At 37.8% G+C, this 15713-nt stretch overlaps 1 protein-coding gene across 5 annotated transcripts in view; it reads left to right on the plus strand.

The window, feature by feature from the left end:
- TCERG1 (transcription elongation regulator 1) overlaps positions 1-15713 on the plus strand; it is a 64842-nt gene that overhangs the window by 43193 nt on the left and 5936 nt on the right. For all 5 annotated transcript variants that reach the window (XR_001145663.1, XM_012727863.1, XM_004686851.2 and 2 more), the window contains 4 exons: positions 6361-6479; positions 9932-10082; positions 14244-14408; positions 14948-15130. Coding sequence is in view for 4 of the 5 variants with exons in the window: in XM_012727863.1 (XP_012583317.1) it covers positions 6361-6479; positions 9932-10082; positions 14244-14408; positions 14948-15130 (618 nt within the window). In the remaining variant the exon portion in view is untranslated. The remainder of the gene's footprint in view (positions 1-6360; positions 6480-9931; positions 10083-14243; positions 14409-14947; positions 15131-15713) is intronic.

Consider the following 15713-nt stretch of genomic DNA (forward strand, 5'->3'; position numbering starts at 1 on the left):
TTCTCAGTGCTGTGCTTTAACCCGCTGCGCCACCAGGGAGGGCCTAAAGTTTTTTTTTTAAAGAAAGTTTTAAAGTAGGAAAATCTTGTTGAATAAAAAAGGGAAGAAAAATACCTATAGATCTTATTCAACAGGTAGGATAGCCACTGAACATTTTTCTTTATAGCTTTCCTGGTAATTATATGCCTGTATATGCACATTTGTATGCGTCTGTGTCTTGTAATCAACATTCAAAGACATCATGCACCATCATCTTGGTGGCATCTGTTAAAATAAGTTTAATCTGTTAATATAATAGTTTATTTTACATCATTTGTGCATTTCCCATCTCAGTTGTAATCCCCATGCGCTTCCCATCACCAATTCACCCAGGAGCCATCACCATAGTCCAGTGCATTTCCCTCTCCCCACTGTTTTTGATCTTATTCCCCACTCCACCCCATAACATGTCTCTGGTATATAGCTGTTCATCTTCATCATCATCATCATCATCATCATCATCATCATCATCATCATCATTATTATTATTATTATTTTCCAATGACATTATTTACCTGTGTTTATTTAAAATTATTGTTCATTCTTGTACAATGCTGGCTTTATCCCCTCAGGTGTAGTCCCCATAGAATTCCTACCACCAGTTCACAGTTGCCGTTCACCATAGCCACTAAAATATGTTTTTATCATAAACTTAGAGAACAGATGGACGCTCCAAGTCTCTGCCAAACCGTTTACTGAACTAAAGTTGCCTTGTTACTGAGTTGTCATTTATTCCCATGATTCAGTGGCACATGTCATCTCATGGTGATTACTTCCTCCTCCAAAGCATTACACAACTTAGGTATTTTCTGAGTTACATGGACCCTGACACTGAGCTCTGTAAAATGGTGAGTAGAGCCACTTGCTATACTGCTGTGGAACTACAAGAACTCCTGTGGTAACAGTACCCATCTTCCTGGTTTTTTTTTATTGGACTAATTCTTTATATACTTTTTGTGTGTGTCATTTTACATGTATTAATAGACTTTTTTCTGAAAAGCGGAAGTGACAATGCAGTAGGCATGGATTTTAGTACTTGAAGTAGAAAGACATGACTTCCTGAAAGTCATTTCCATCTCAGTAGTCTCTTTTTTTTTTAACTTTGTGCTGGTCTCATTCTCATCTCACTTGATGGACCTATCAAAACCTGTAAGTCAGTCTTCAGTCTTTACTTTTACCAGGGCACGTCAGGTCTGTCAACAAAGTCTAGTTTCCTACTTGTCTGAATCCCTTCTCTTACTCACCATTTCCTTCACTAACACCCTAGTTCAAGTTACTACAGTTACCTTTCATTATTTTCCTCACCTCCAGTGCAGTCAAATTCTTTTTCCATACAGTAGCCAGACTAGTTTTTTTTTTTTTTTTTTTAAGATTGCTTTATTTGTGCATACAGAACTGGGGTACAGGCCAGAGGCTGAGGGGCGTGAGAGGCTTCACCAGAGACAGAGTGGGGAGCAGAACAGGCAGATCGACGAAGTACACTGCTGAAGGGAGCAGCGGGCGGGTCAGGAGAGGTCTGCCACGCCATGTGGTCACCTCCTGGGCAGGCGGGGATCGAACTCATGCGGAAGTGGCTTTAGATTCTCATGCTGTGCTTTAACCCGCTGCGCTACCAGGGAGGGCCCAACCAGACTAGTTTTAAGGATTTAAGTGGCAAATCAAGACAGTGTTCCCTTGCAACAAAAGCGTGAAGTGTTTCCCATTTCATTTAAGATTCTGCTACATACCTCAGGCCTCCATACTTTTTGGAGCTCTTGGTGCTCTTCCATCTTGTGAATTCATTCTGGCTGCCCTGGACGCACTATCACGTTGGCAGTAGTGATTAAACTGGTGACTGAGCACCATCTCCCATTCCTTCTCCTCCCTGGTTGTTGCAGTAGGGGAATTGGGAAGTTAAACTGAAAGCTCACACTCCCTCTGATTATATGATTGGTTCCTCTGGCAAGCAGCCCCTTTCCTGTGATTATCTACACAGGCTTTCCAAAAATCACCTCCTTGACAGAAAACTTACATGTGGTTGGAAGGGACTTTGTTATGAATAACAAATGAATGATCCTTTCCCTTTTAGCTAAAGAATCGAATAAAGAGCAAGAATCAAAGATGCTTCGTAGGGCTTTTAGCCTTAGGAAATTAAGAGGTTTTAAGAACTCTGAGCAGGAACCTGATAAGACCAAATATGCACATCTTTCAAATGATGGTATCACACCTACACAAAGTGTACACATCATATAATTGTCCAGATCCAGGAATGGCAACAATTTTTTGCGATGATTAAATCCTAGAGATCTGTGCAGGTAATGCCATTATAAGTGCCGTTATATATTGTGTGTTAAAAAATTGCTGAGAGGAAAGGTCAAAGTTTTTATTGCGTTCAAAATGGTAACAATAAGAAGACTAGAGAAACTTTTCAGGGGCAGTGGGTATGTTTATGGCACAGATTGTGGTGATGGCTTCACAGATGTCTATTTCCATAGTCATCAAATTGTGTACATTAATTATATTCATTATATCGTCACACCTCAAATAAGTAGTGTAATAAAAAGAAATCCCCAGAAATCCACATTGAAGGCTAAGACATTTGAATATATTTTTTGATCATAACTATATAAGTGGACTTAACTAGGAATTGTTTTCAAAACAACTTTCACTGTATTTATTACAGCATTTTGTTGGTGCTTTAAATGAATGCTTAGGATAAATTAGTATAATTCACGTGGATTTTATTTATAATTTAATCTTTCATAAGTAAGAACATCTGTACTAAGGTGAGGAAGTGGTTAGAAACATCTCTTCACCTACCATTATATAGAGGGTATTGAAAACATCCTACATAATTAGTAGGGGAGTGATGAGATAATATCAGAAGTTTCTGTATAATTTTTCATGATTGGTGTTTATTTATGAACTGACCAGGAAAACTGTCCAGGGTATTCTAAAGAAAACTTCTAATTTTTTTCTTCCTGGGAATGCATGTAAATGTATATAAAGAGCCCAGTAGTTCTATATGATATGTCAAGAAAAACTTGAAAGTGCTCCCCCATTTATCTGAAGACTTCTTCCAGACGTTATGAATTGCATCAGTCTGGACTGGCGCTGCTCTGCTGCTCTACACCTGCTGTACAGCTGCTATTTTGAAGGATGACAGTTGTTGGCCACCCTCTTGGAAATTACCTTCATCTTTTTTTGCAGGGGAGAGGAAGTTCACCAGTTCCATCCACCATACGCTTGCATCCCTTCCCTTGTGGTGGCTTTTTGAGAGGATATAGGAAATGAAAATTTGAAACTATAAATATTTGTTAATGCCCTTCTTGAAAATATCTGACTAAGGGATTTGAAATTAGAGTCTTTTTTCCTTCAGGATTTTGAATGACTACCTCAAAATTTTCAAAGCCATACTGTTTTTCTATATGTGGATCTTGTTTATTGTATTTATTTATTTATTTTTAAAGATTTATTTATTTGTGCATACAGTCTTTGGGGTCCAGGCCAGAGATGCAGGGGCAGGGAGAGCATCCACCAGAGACAGTGGGAGCAGAACAGGCAGATGACGAAGTACACTGCTGAGGGGAGCAGCGGGCAGGTCAGGAGAGGTCTGCCGCTCCATGTGGGTCACCTCTTGGGCAGGCCGCGATCGAACTCATGCTGAAGTGGCTTTAGCTTCTTAGTGCTGTGCTTAAACCCACTGCGTCACCAGGGAGGGCCCTTGACCTTGTTTATTTTTATTTCTCTGTACATGTGTAGGAACATCTTTGGCATTTGAAATTTTATGCTGCTTTTGTGTGACCCCAGTAGAAACACCTTTATCATGCTGGGTGTTTGGTCACCCTTTCAATATAGAAAACTTTTTCAAATTAGAGACCTCTTTTGGTGGGGGGAGTATTTTTCTTTTTCTTTTTTTGTTATTATGTTAGGGACTTTTCCCTTCTGTGCTGGTGCTCAGTTTCATTTTCTGTATTTCCTACGTCAATCTTTTTAGCTTTCTGGATGATTTTCTCACCTTTATTGTCTCAGATCCTTTCTTTTTTTCTGTCTTTTTATTTATTTTTTTTTTTTTAAAGATTTATTTATTTGTACATACAGAACTGGGGTACAGGCCAGAGGCTCAGGGTGGTGAGAGGCTTCACCAGAGACAGAGTGGGGAGCAGAACAGGCAGATCGACGGAGTACACTGCTGAGGGGAGCAGCGGGCGGGTCAGGAGAGGTCTGCGGCGCCATGTGGTCACCTCCGGGGCAGGCGGGAATCGAACTCATGCGGAAGTGGCTTTAGCTTCTCAGTGCAGTGCTTTAACCCGCTGCGCCACCAGGGAGGGCCCTGTCTTTTTATTTTTTTACAATTTTTGAAATTCTATTTTGGTTCTTTGAGTTTCTTGCTTTATGTCTGTAGTATCATTTCCTAGTTCTGTGAGGTTTTTGAGGATATTCTTCATCTTCCTTCAGTCTTTGTTTCTACTAAGTTTTTTCTAATTTGGTCACACTCATGGTGGGAGAGTTGCCACAGATGTCTTGTAGATGCTGATTTGTGCAGGGTTAGGAAAGAGGCATTAAAACACTCCCTGGGATCTCTTAGCATACAGGTGGGTGCACAAGATTGTGGACTTTCCTGTAGAACAGTGGTTCTCAAGTGGGGGCAGTTTTGGTGGTTACAGTGAGGGAGTGCTGCTGGCATCTACTATATATAACCCCACCCAAAATGTCAAAAAATGCTGAGGTCGAAAAATTATGCTGTTACAATGAGGTAGGCTGGTTTGTTTAGGATCCCCTGGAGCAAGTCACTTTTAGACTGGTTGAATTTTGATAAAGAAAGAACTTTCGTTTCCTGGCTGGAGGCACAATTCTTGTTGCTTTGATTCTGAGAGGCCGATTTTGATATTTGATATGTCAATGTTTGCTTAATTCTCTACTCTCAGTCTGGTATACCTCCTTCCTTATTTATCTTCCCCTAGTCCAGACAATTGTTTTACTTTCTAGAGCAGGGCCCAGCAAATTTTAAACATAAAGGACCAGATAATTTTTTAGTCGCAGGGCCGTATGTCCTCTGTTACAGTTGTATAACTGCTCTTGTGTGAAAACACCCAGTGATAATATGTAACAGAATGAACATGATTGTTCAAAAAGAGCTGTTTGTGTACCTGGAGTTTAGATTTATTTAATTTCATTTGTCTTTTTTTTTTTTTCTTCCCCCAGCAGTTTAAAAATGGCAAAACTATTCTTGTGTTTTATAAAAACAGGCGCAGGCTGGAATTGACCAGCTGCCCATGATTTGCTAACCTTTTCTCCTAAGAATGATGGTTCATATCTTACTGCTTTTCAGGAGAGTTTGACCTCAGGGAGATATAGTGATCCAGCTGCTTCTTGAAACAGTCCACATAGCTGTTTCCTAAGTGAGAGAGAGTATCCTATTTTGACTTCCATGGGTGTCTGGTGCTAACAATTACTGATTAAAAAAATTAGTTTCTTTGTTTTCTTGAGTGTTGACCTAGGATCACTGTCCTCATGTCTGTCAAATCCTTTGCCAGTTTTCCATCTGCTTTCATAACTTTCAGCGTTGCTATTTCTCTTTGTCCATTTTCTTGATCTTACTGCTTCATAACTTAAAAGAATTCTCTTTTTAAAATGGGGGGGAAGGGAGGGAAAAGCATGGGACTATGGTGGTGGCACACGGGTGATTTGGTGATGGGAAAGCCGCGGAGATTACAATCGAGATGGAAAAAAAAATGTGCAAAATGATGTAAAAATAAACTTTTGTAATAATTAAAAAAAAGAAGAAGAAAAAAGAATTCTCTTTTTATTTCTTTGTGAAGAACACAGAAAAGAGATATGCATGTTCCATTCATCATCTTGATTACATTATTAAGTGGGAAAATGCAGAATAGACATAAAACATGCTTACTTTATGGTGAAAAGATTTACAGAGAAGCGCAGAAATACTATAGATTCCTTACTGTTAAGGGTTTTTGGTAGAAGGAACTTGGGAGGACTGTAATATCTCTTACACATTTCTGAATTGCTTGAAACTGTTAAATTTGTTATCAGGGATAGGGCTTTTTACTATTTTTTATTTTTGCCTTCTGGATTCCTAAGTGGAGGGCTCTATTCTCATGTAATACTGTCAACTAAAGTTTTAAAATGAGATTTGCTGTAAATAATCTTCATATAATCAGTTACTTAGGATTAATAAATTTTTCCTGTTGTAGTTTAGACAGAGATAATTGACTTACTATTTTTTAAATAGATTCATAATTTGCTAGGTTACCATAATTTGCTAGTTAAATTATCTGTATGAAAGACTTAACTTCTCAAATTGGCTTATTTTTGCTTTAGGTGTTTGATCAGTATGTAAAGACCAGGGCAGAAGAAGAACGTAGAGAAAAGAAAAACAAAATAATGCAAGCCAAGGAAGATTTCAAAAAGATGATGGAAGAAGCAAAATTTAATCCAAGGTATGTACTTTTATGCATATGTATATTCTCCTAAGATCAGTTATTGTAATTTTCTTTTGAGTATTGGGTCATGAAAAACTTACTTGGTTGGTTTCCACCTTCCTAATCTTTATTCCTAATATTTTTGTTAGAGGGAACTCTGGTGCTTTATCAGAGGCATTGGCTTTCAGGAATGGTACCTTGTTTTAAGGACTACCCTATGAGAATCAGTTTTTGTCTCTAGAAACTGGGAAATGATAGAAAAGTTGTTCCTTTCTTCTTCATGTTCTATATACAAGTTGCAGGAATATTATTTTGACTGCTCTGTAGTTGTGAAGAAACTTTCAATTAAAAATTTTCCAAGGCACAGATTATTTTTTTTTTAAAAGATTTTTTTATTTATTCGTACAGAACTGGGGTACAGGCCAGAGATGCGGAGGGTGAGAGGGTCACCAGAGACAGAGCGGGGAGCAGAACAGGCAGATCGACGAAGTACACTGCTGAGGGGAGCAGCGGGCGGGTAGGGGGAAGTCTGCCACGCCATGTGGTCGCCTCCGGGGCAGGCGGGGATCGAACTCATGCGGAAGTGGCTTTAGTTTCTCAGTGCAGTGCTTTAACCCGCTGCGCCTGTGTGGCCTTTTAACTGATTGCTTATGGATATATCTGATGGCATGGAGAAAATGAGACATTTTAAACTTACATGCTTAGCATTATAATAACAATGATAATGTGGATTTTTGGGTGCTTTGTATTCACTTAAAGATATATTTAGGAACTTATACATGTGTGTGTATTCTTAAAATGTGTGTGTGTGTGTGTGTGTGTGTGTGCGTGCGTGTGCGCAGACATCTATTCAGTCTTCAAAACAGCCAGTCTGATTTAGGTATTCATGCCTGTTTTGCAGATAAGGAAAATAAGGTATAAATAAATTAGGTAACTTGTCTGAGTCAGTAAATAGATACAGTGTCATGCTGAATAGTTCTGGCAGGGAGAATGAGTTCTTATATGTGATTTCTTATAATTGTGGCAGTAGTGGTTTCATGCTGTTTGAGCAGCTCAGAATGTAGAGATTTTCTAAAACTATAGGGAAGACTCTTGACATCTCTATTATATGGCGTTTTTTGAAAAAAATCTGTCCTTAAAACATTTTTTTAAGTCAGTGAACATAGAGTAATGTGTGATAAAGTATATTTGATGTTATTATCTGAAATAAGAAAAGAAACCCACTGTGGCATTAATAGAAATTTCAGAAAATAAAGTTAATAGAGTATTTGTGGCTTTGAAGAATGTATTGTTTTTCGGGAGGGAATGGAGTTTGAGACTTTACAGGGGTCTTGGACTTCTAATGTAAAAGGCAAGTTCATGGATCAGAGTAGTTTAGACATTTTGGGAGGCAGTTGAGAAAGACATTTGAATGTAGATTAGTAATTTTTAGTAATTATTAATTAGTAATTCTTGGTTATTGTGGCTGTGTAGTGAATGAAATGTTGATCGATGAAGTCTTGTGATGTCTGCAGCTTATTTTCAAGTGATACTGCAATATATCTTAAAACTGGTGTTTTTCTGAGGCACATAAACTTGTGGAAGTGATCTGTGTTATGTCACCTGACTTAAAAAAATAAAACCAGCAGACACCTAACTGGAAATCCAGGTCTTTGGCCATTATACTGTATTGCTGTAGTGATAGTGATATTTAATGGCAGAATAGAGATTAGAATCAATTTTTGTAAGAAATAGAAAACAAAGGAAAATCTTAACATTCAGAAAATACTGTCTATTAACCTAATTTTTAATTTGGGTTGGAAGGACTGTCAACAAAACTTTCTAATGGACTTTATAATAAGCATTGGAAGGAAAAGGAAAAGAATAACGGGGAAATTACTTTAACACTATTCTGTCTCTTTACTCATGTTAAGTGTAGCTAGTGAAGTTTTTTTGTTTTGTTTTTTAAAGATTTATTTATTTATGCATACAGAACCGGGGTGGGAGATACAGGCCAGAGGTGCAGGGGCAGTGAGAGGATTCACCAGAGACAGAGCGGGGAGCAGAACAGGTAGATCCACTGAAATACACTGCTGAGGGGAGCAGCGGGCAAGTCAGGAGAGTACTGCTGTGCCATGTGGTCAACACCATGGCTGGGATCAAACTCACACTGAGGCGGCTGCGGCTGGCTTGCAGTGCTGTGTCCTAACTCGTTGTGCTACCAGGGAGGGCCAGTTTTAGGTTCTTTTTCATATTTCTCATTACTCTGCTGAAAACTCCCATTGATTCATTCATTTAGACCATGCATTTGTCTACCTAGAACACATTTCTGAGCAATTTCTGTTGACTGAACTTTTTTTTTTTTGCTATTTTCACATGTTCTTTACATGTTTTAGTGAATATTGGAAATCACAGATACTAGGTAGAGACTCAGGTCTCTTCCTTTGATTTTTGTGGGTTCTTGTTTTAGAAAGCAGTCAATTACTGGCTGATCTCTTAATTTTTTTTTTTTTTAATTTATTTATGAACTGGAGTACAGTCAGAGGTGCAGGCAGATCAACGAAGTACACTGCTGAGGGGAGCAGCGGGTGGGTCAGGAGAGGTCTGCCGCGCCATATGGGTCACCTCCAGGGCAGGGATCAAATTCATGCTGAAGTGACTTTAGCTTCTTAGTGCTGTGCTTTAACCTGCTGCACCACCAGGGAGGGCCATGATCACTTTAATTTTAGGTTTTATTTGATTTTATGCTATAGTGTGGATCTCAGAAACTAGAATGTATTTCTCTTGACTTCCCAGCTTTTGTGGACATTTGTTGTCCTTGTACTATTTTTCCCAGCATTATTCAGTTGCTGGTATCTCTTTTTGCTTGGTAATCATGTAGCATCTTGCTACCAGGAGTGGTCTTCCCCTGCTCTTCTGTACCTCAAGCCTTTGCCATCAACTCACTGGGAATCCATATGTGCTACTCTCTTGGGTTACCTTCTCTTAGTAGCCTTTTGCTACAAGCTCATCGGGACCACTGCATTTGGCTTGGACTCTCTTTACATGTTGGGAAATGCCCTGGGCAGAAGGCATGGGGAATACCTAAGTCTTGCTTTACCTGTGTGCACGACAGGAAGTCAGTTGCCTCATATATTTTATCCTGTTTTATAGTTGCTTATAGGAGGAGAGCTAATTCAGTAAGTTGTTCAACTTCTTGGAAGCAGGAACTCAACCTCATTTTAGGTAAAAGTAGACAGCCCTGTCTCTGAGCACATAAGGCCTTTACTTTCGGATCTTTTACATCTCCATACCGATAGTAGAAATCTCTAACTACATTCTTAATGTTTAGCTTTTTTTCCCCCTTTCTGTTGCTCATTGTTCACTACTAAGTTGGCATCCATGGTCTCTTTTCACACACTCTACTGCTAGAAAAATGACATCATCAGCTATACCTTTGTACAAGCAGAAATAACTCTCCCAACGTTAGCATACATGCTTTTTTGTTACAGAGCTACTTTTAGTGAATTTGCAGCCAAGCATGCTAAAGATTCAAGATTCAAAGCAATTGAGAAGATGAAAGATCGAGAAGCCTTGTTTAATGAATTTGTGGCAGCTGCAAGGAAAAAAGAGAAAGAAGATTCGAAGACCAGAGGAGAGAAGGTAAGATAATTTTAGTTCTCCTGGTGATTGTGAGGAGTGTGTGAATCAGATGACCCAAGCTGGTGGCTATTTCTAATCTCAGTGGGCATAATGTCAGGACCCACACGTACTTTTTGACCTTTATGTTAAAAATTTACAGTTGTCTATATGGGGATGTTCTGGTGCTTTACTTGTGTAATGTTTAATTTAGTGTTGTCACTAAGCTGCATGCATTTGCTTTAAATTTTATTAATAGTAAGATGCCTGGGTGACCCAGGGCTGGTTGCTAGTGGTGTCTGTTCAAGATTTCAAGATTGTTTATAGGTTGTAACATTTAAATTTCAAAAGGCTTTATCTTCTTTGCCATCTAAAAGATAGCTTTTTAGTGACTTAATCTTTTCCTAAACCTGTCTTACATATGAATATTGCTTATCAGAATTAAAGGTCAGTTGTTAAAGATTAATGAATTCCAAATGTCATTTGATAGCCGTGTCAGAAATGGAGAGGCTCTCACCACTGGGGAGGTAGACCGGAAGGGAGCTGGCACTGTGGTGCCTGAACCATCAAAACATGCAGCCCTGTCCTTAGTGGCCCGTATTCTTTGTGAATAGAAGAACCTGTGAAGCCTAGGCATTCATGACATTTAAAGCACCTCTTCTTCCAGAGAGCTAAAATATTGCAAATTTTATTAGGAAACATTAGGGAAGTAGTAGCATTCTTGTTGAAGAAACCTCTTTGAAAGTAGCAATGTTAAGTAAAATAATGAGAAATACCTGAGATTTTCTGATTATCTGATTTATTGGACACCAAAGTAGAGGTGCAGAATTATTTTTACTTTTTGGAGGTAACTGATTTTGCTTCTCAGTGGAAATGTGCAAAATTGTTCTGCACAAATGTTTTTTATATGTTGAGTGAGAATTATTTTAATGAATTGTTTTTAATTGAACTTTTAATCTATTTAATGAAAGAAAACCAAATAAATGATTGATAATGTATTTCCTTTTCTACAAATTGAATGATTTTTGCATTTTGTAACTAATGTTCTTTGAACATTATTACTTTATGTATTTTGTTTTACAACGAGTGGGTAGACTTGACAATACATGCTGTGTGGCCTGTCAGCGCATTTCAGTCTGACAGTTGTCAATCATGATCCACACAATATTATGGAATTCCCTAGTGAGGAAAGAATCGGTATGTCTCTGTGGTGACTAGTTCTGGTACTTTACTTTTTCCTTATGAAGTGATGAGAGTTGTATTCAGATTGTGTTAATTAAAATAAGAAATACATATTACGTCTAAATAAGCCTAGTATCTTCAGCTTTATTTTTTATTGATTGTTAAATTTTACTTCTACAAATTATTAATTCTCTAAATTGACTTTGTACCATTACAAAATTAAAAGAGGGCAGGGAATAAAACTTTCTCAATTTGAAAATGCAAAATCAGTCACTAAATAGGTTGTGAAAGCAGAAAAGGTTTAAGTATAGTATGCTTTCTGTTTGTATTCTGAGGAGTATGACTTTCACTGTGTATTCTTACAAAATACATTGTCTATACTGCTTTTAAAATCATCTTAGCTGCACATAATTGAATAGTTAAGTCAGTAGTATAATGGCCTACTGGAGTTTCTTTCTTTGTTTTTATGACTCTCTATGGCATTAGATAATTGATCAATAATTGGAGTTTCTTTCTTTGTTTTTATGACTCTCTATGGCATTAGATAATTGATCAATAATTGAACGGTGAAGTTTAAAGTTTAAATTGGCATAGTCAAAACCTGTGAAGTCAACCTATGTTGACTTATGGTGAAATTGTTGTTTAAAAACCCTTCAATAGGCATTTTAAACCTAAATGATGTCCTTAAATCATTTTCATGTAGCTTTCACAAGTAATTTTCCATTTCATAAAAACAGACCTTTAGAGCTCTGCTTATTTTTACTAGACTGTTTTGCTTGTTGGAATAGCTTCTTAAGTTTTTGTTTATTATAATTTATTTTTATGAAATTGTGGTTCATATTTACCCTTTTGGTTAACACATGAACTTGCTTGTAAGAAAGATCCTCATACGAAATGGACCTTTTCCACTCTTCTTTCTCTGAATATCCTATGGGTTAAGTATTTTTGTTATAGTATATTAGGCTAAAGAAGCTATATTTATCCTATTAGATGATGTAGATGGTAGGTACTTTCATTTTTTGGATAGAAGAAAATAGGGAAAACAGCCTTCTATTGCTGCTAAGGGTGATTGGCATTTTTTGGACATGTATATAGTTGCTAAATAATTCATGTATGTATTTTAATTAACACAAAATTTGTAAGTTTTGCCTTCTAGTTATCACCTTCATCTAGGAATTTGGTATGTGGTCAGATACAAAGTAGATGATGAACAGTTGTTTTGCTGTATCAGAATATCAAGTAGTTTCCTTATCGCTGTCTGGGAATAGCGGGTTTATGGGAGTTTCTCATTATTGCAAACAGAGTCAAGAGCCAAGTTCAATAGTGGAAAAATCCACAGCTCTGTCAAATAGTTTTTTTAGATTTTCTTTTCAAAAAATTAAAAACCTTTAAAAAAATTTTCAAATGTGGAAACTTAACATTTATAAGGACATCAGCTTTCCCTTTAATTTTGTAGTAGGAGAAATGAGGTTACACAGAGACGTTAAGAGGCCTGGAATAGGCAAAAATAATGATTCATTTCTTTGGTGTTCACACATTTAAAATTCTGATTCCATTGGTAATTTCATGCAGAAGGGCAGCATGTTTTAATCCTGGGGAGGAGAGGTTCTTGACATGATCTGAATCCTCTTATTAAAATGACTGGTTACTTTGGTTGTCTTCCCTGGTAGGAATACTAAATGATATAAATAATACTAAATTTCAATTAGGTTTGCTTGGTTACCCCTTTGTTCCCCCATTAAGAAAGTTAAAGTTAAAAGTTTGGGAGGTGGGGCAACTTAAGTCTCGAAATTCTTAGTTTTCTAAATAACAGTAAAGGCCAATAATGTGTTTTGTGGCTAAAAAGCACAGAAAACCTATGCAGGTTTTCTTTTTTTTTGGTAATAACTATTACAAATATAGTAATTCTGCAATTTTCTTATGTACACACATGTATAGCTATTTATCTAAGGTTGTAAACATTGTTCTTTTAAATCAAGACCTACAACTTTAAGCCTATTTCTAAATCCCTCTAGTTTAACTTTTTTTTTTTTTTAAAGATCTATTTATTTATGCACATAGAACTGGAGTACAGGTTAGAGTTGCAGGAGCAGTGAGAGGATTCACCAGAGACAGAGTGGGGAGCAGAACAGGCCGATTGAGGAAATACACTGCTGAGGGGAGCAGCAGGAAGGTCAGGAGAGGTCTGCCGTGCCATGTGGTCACCTCCAAGGCAGGCGGGGATCAGACTCATGCTGAAGTGGCTTTAGTTTCTCAACACTGTGCTTTAACCCGCTGGGCCACCAGGGAAGGCCTAGTTTAACATTTTATCCATCTATTTTGTAAAATCATTCTTACCACCCTGATATTTTACTGTCAGTTCATAAGCATAAAAAATAGATGCAACTCAGTACAGATCCATTTTTCTTATAAAAAACATGACAGTTTAGACCCTCCTTGGTGGCGCAGCGGGTTAAAGCACAGCACTAAGAATCGAAAGCCACTTCCGCATGAGTTGACCACATGCCCCGGAGGTGACCACATGGCGCAGCAGACCTCTCCTGACCCGCCCGCTGCTCCCCTCAGCAGTGTACTTCGTCGATCTGCCTGTTCTGCTCCCTACTTTGTCTCTGGTGAAGCCTCTCGCCTCCCCTGAGCCTCTGACCTGTACCCCAGTTGTTCTGGATGCACAAATAAATAAATCTTTAAAAAAAAAACAAAAACACGACAGTTTAGAGATCCAAAGTTATAAGAAACCTAAACATGCTTTCTCTATACTTAAGTACTTTCTTTTAGGGAATATATTCGATTTTGTTTTTAGTAGGTTCTAAATGAGTACCTATCTGTGTTATTTTTTATGTCCCCATATAAGAACAATTCTGGTATCTTCATGTACTAATTAAAAATTATCCCCATTTTTAACATAAGTGGACATCTTCTTTTCTAGTTCTAAGCATTTAGATATGAAGAATTTCTCATGGTACATTGCTTTCCTCCCATCTCACTACTATTTTTGAAATGCAGATTAAATCAGACTTCTTTGAACTGTTATCTAATCATCACTTGGACAGTCAGTCTCGATGGAGCAAAGTAAAAGACAAAGTAGAAAGTGATCCTCGTTACAAAGCAGTGGATAGTTCTTCCATGAGAGAAGACCTCTTCAAACAGTACATTGAAAAAATAGCCAAGGTAACCATCATGTTTATTCACACTTGTAACATTGGAATAATAAAATCCTTAATTGCATTCTAAAGCAATTTGCTGCTGCTGGTGGCCTGGAATTTTTCTTACTGAAAAAAATTGTTTTTAAGATTTATTTATTTATGCATACAAGGACTGGGATAGAGGCCAGAGGGGTTGGGTGAGAGTATTCATCAGAGACAGAGTGGGGAGCAGAACAGGTGGATCCACTGAAATGCACTGCTGAGGGAAGCAGTGGGTGAGACAGGAGAGGTCTGCTTTGCCATGTAGGTTAGCTCCCTCACCAGGAATTGAACTTGAGCCACAGTGACTGTTGATAGCTTGATAGTGCTGAGACTTTAACCCTTGCCATCGGAAGGCCCTCTTACTGATATTGTTAATATAAGAATTTCTAGTAGTTGATCTGGAAATGGTGTTTAGATATTTTCTCAGAAAAGCTGTCTTTGAAATTTTGTATTTGGCAGACTACTTATTTTGTAGAAACTGTTGATGCAGTTAGTAAGAATAATGTGCATTTGCTTTTGTAGAATTTAGATTCAGAGAAAGAAAAAGAGCTTGAAAGGCAAGCCCGCATTGAGGCAAGTCTTCGAGAACGAGAGAGAGAGGTTCAAAAGGCTCGTTCAGAACAAACAAAAGAAATTGATCGAGAGAGAGAACAACACAAACGAGAAGAAGCTATCCAGAATTTCAAGGCTCTTCTGTCTGACATGGTATACTCTTTTGCTTTTTCCTCGAAGGTGCAAATTAGTAGAAATCCATTATCCTGCCTCCTCATTTAGTAGTGAACACTTTATTATTTCAGTTGACTCAGAGATACATAATTTGGTAAGTTATTTATAAAGCATATTAAAATTGCCTTGGTATTGGAACCGCTCAAATAGAAAAAGCCCTAGTTTTAAAAAACATTTCAAGAACTTTGATGTTTTACATATGTGAAATATATAACCTTTGGTCTCTGTATTGTTCTTGATGGTAATCGTGTTATTACGCACTTACATGCCATCGTAATAAAGTACAGAACCCAATTTAACCTTTTCTTGACAGTTGAGGGTGGTCATTGTCATAGTCACTCAGTGTACATGTAGATGGTATGAGATCTAGGACTGGGCATGCATTTACCCCCCGAGATATCTCAGAACTTCAGAACTTTCTTGAGAATCGTTCTGCCTTACCCAGGGTTGTTGAAGTATGTAGGGTTTGTGTTCCTGCAGTGCGTGACCCAAACAGCTCTGTTGTGCTGGTGGGGTGTGTGTGTGTGTGTGTGTGTGTGTGTGTGTGTGTGTGTGTGTGTGT

Source organism: Condylura cristata, unplaced genomic scaffold (genome assembly GCF_000260355.1).
Source record: "Condylura cristata isolate star-nosed mole 26May11 unplaced genomic scaffold, ConCri1.0 scaffold00021, whole genome shotgun sequence".
Lineage (NCBI taxonomy): Eukaryota > Metazoa > Chordata > Mammalia > Eulipotyphla > Talpidae > Condylura > Condylura cristata.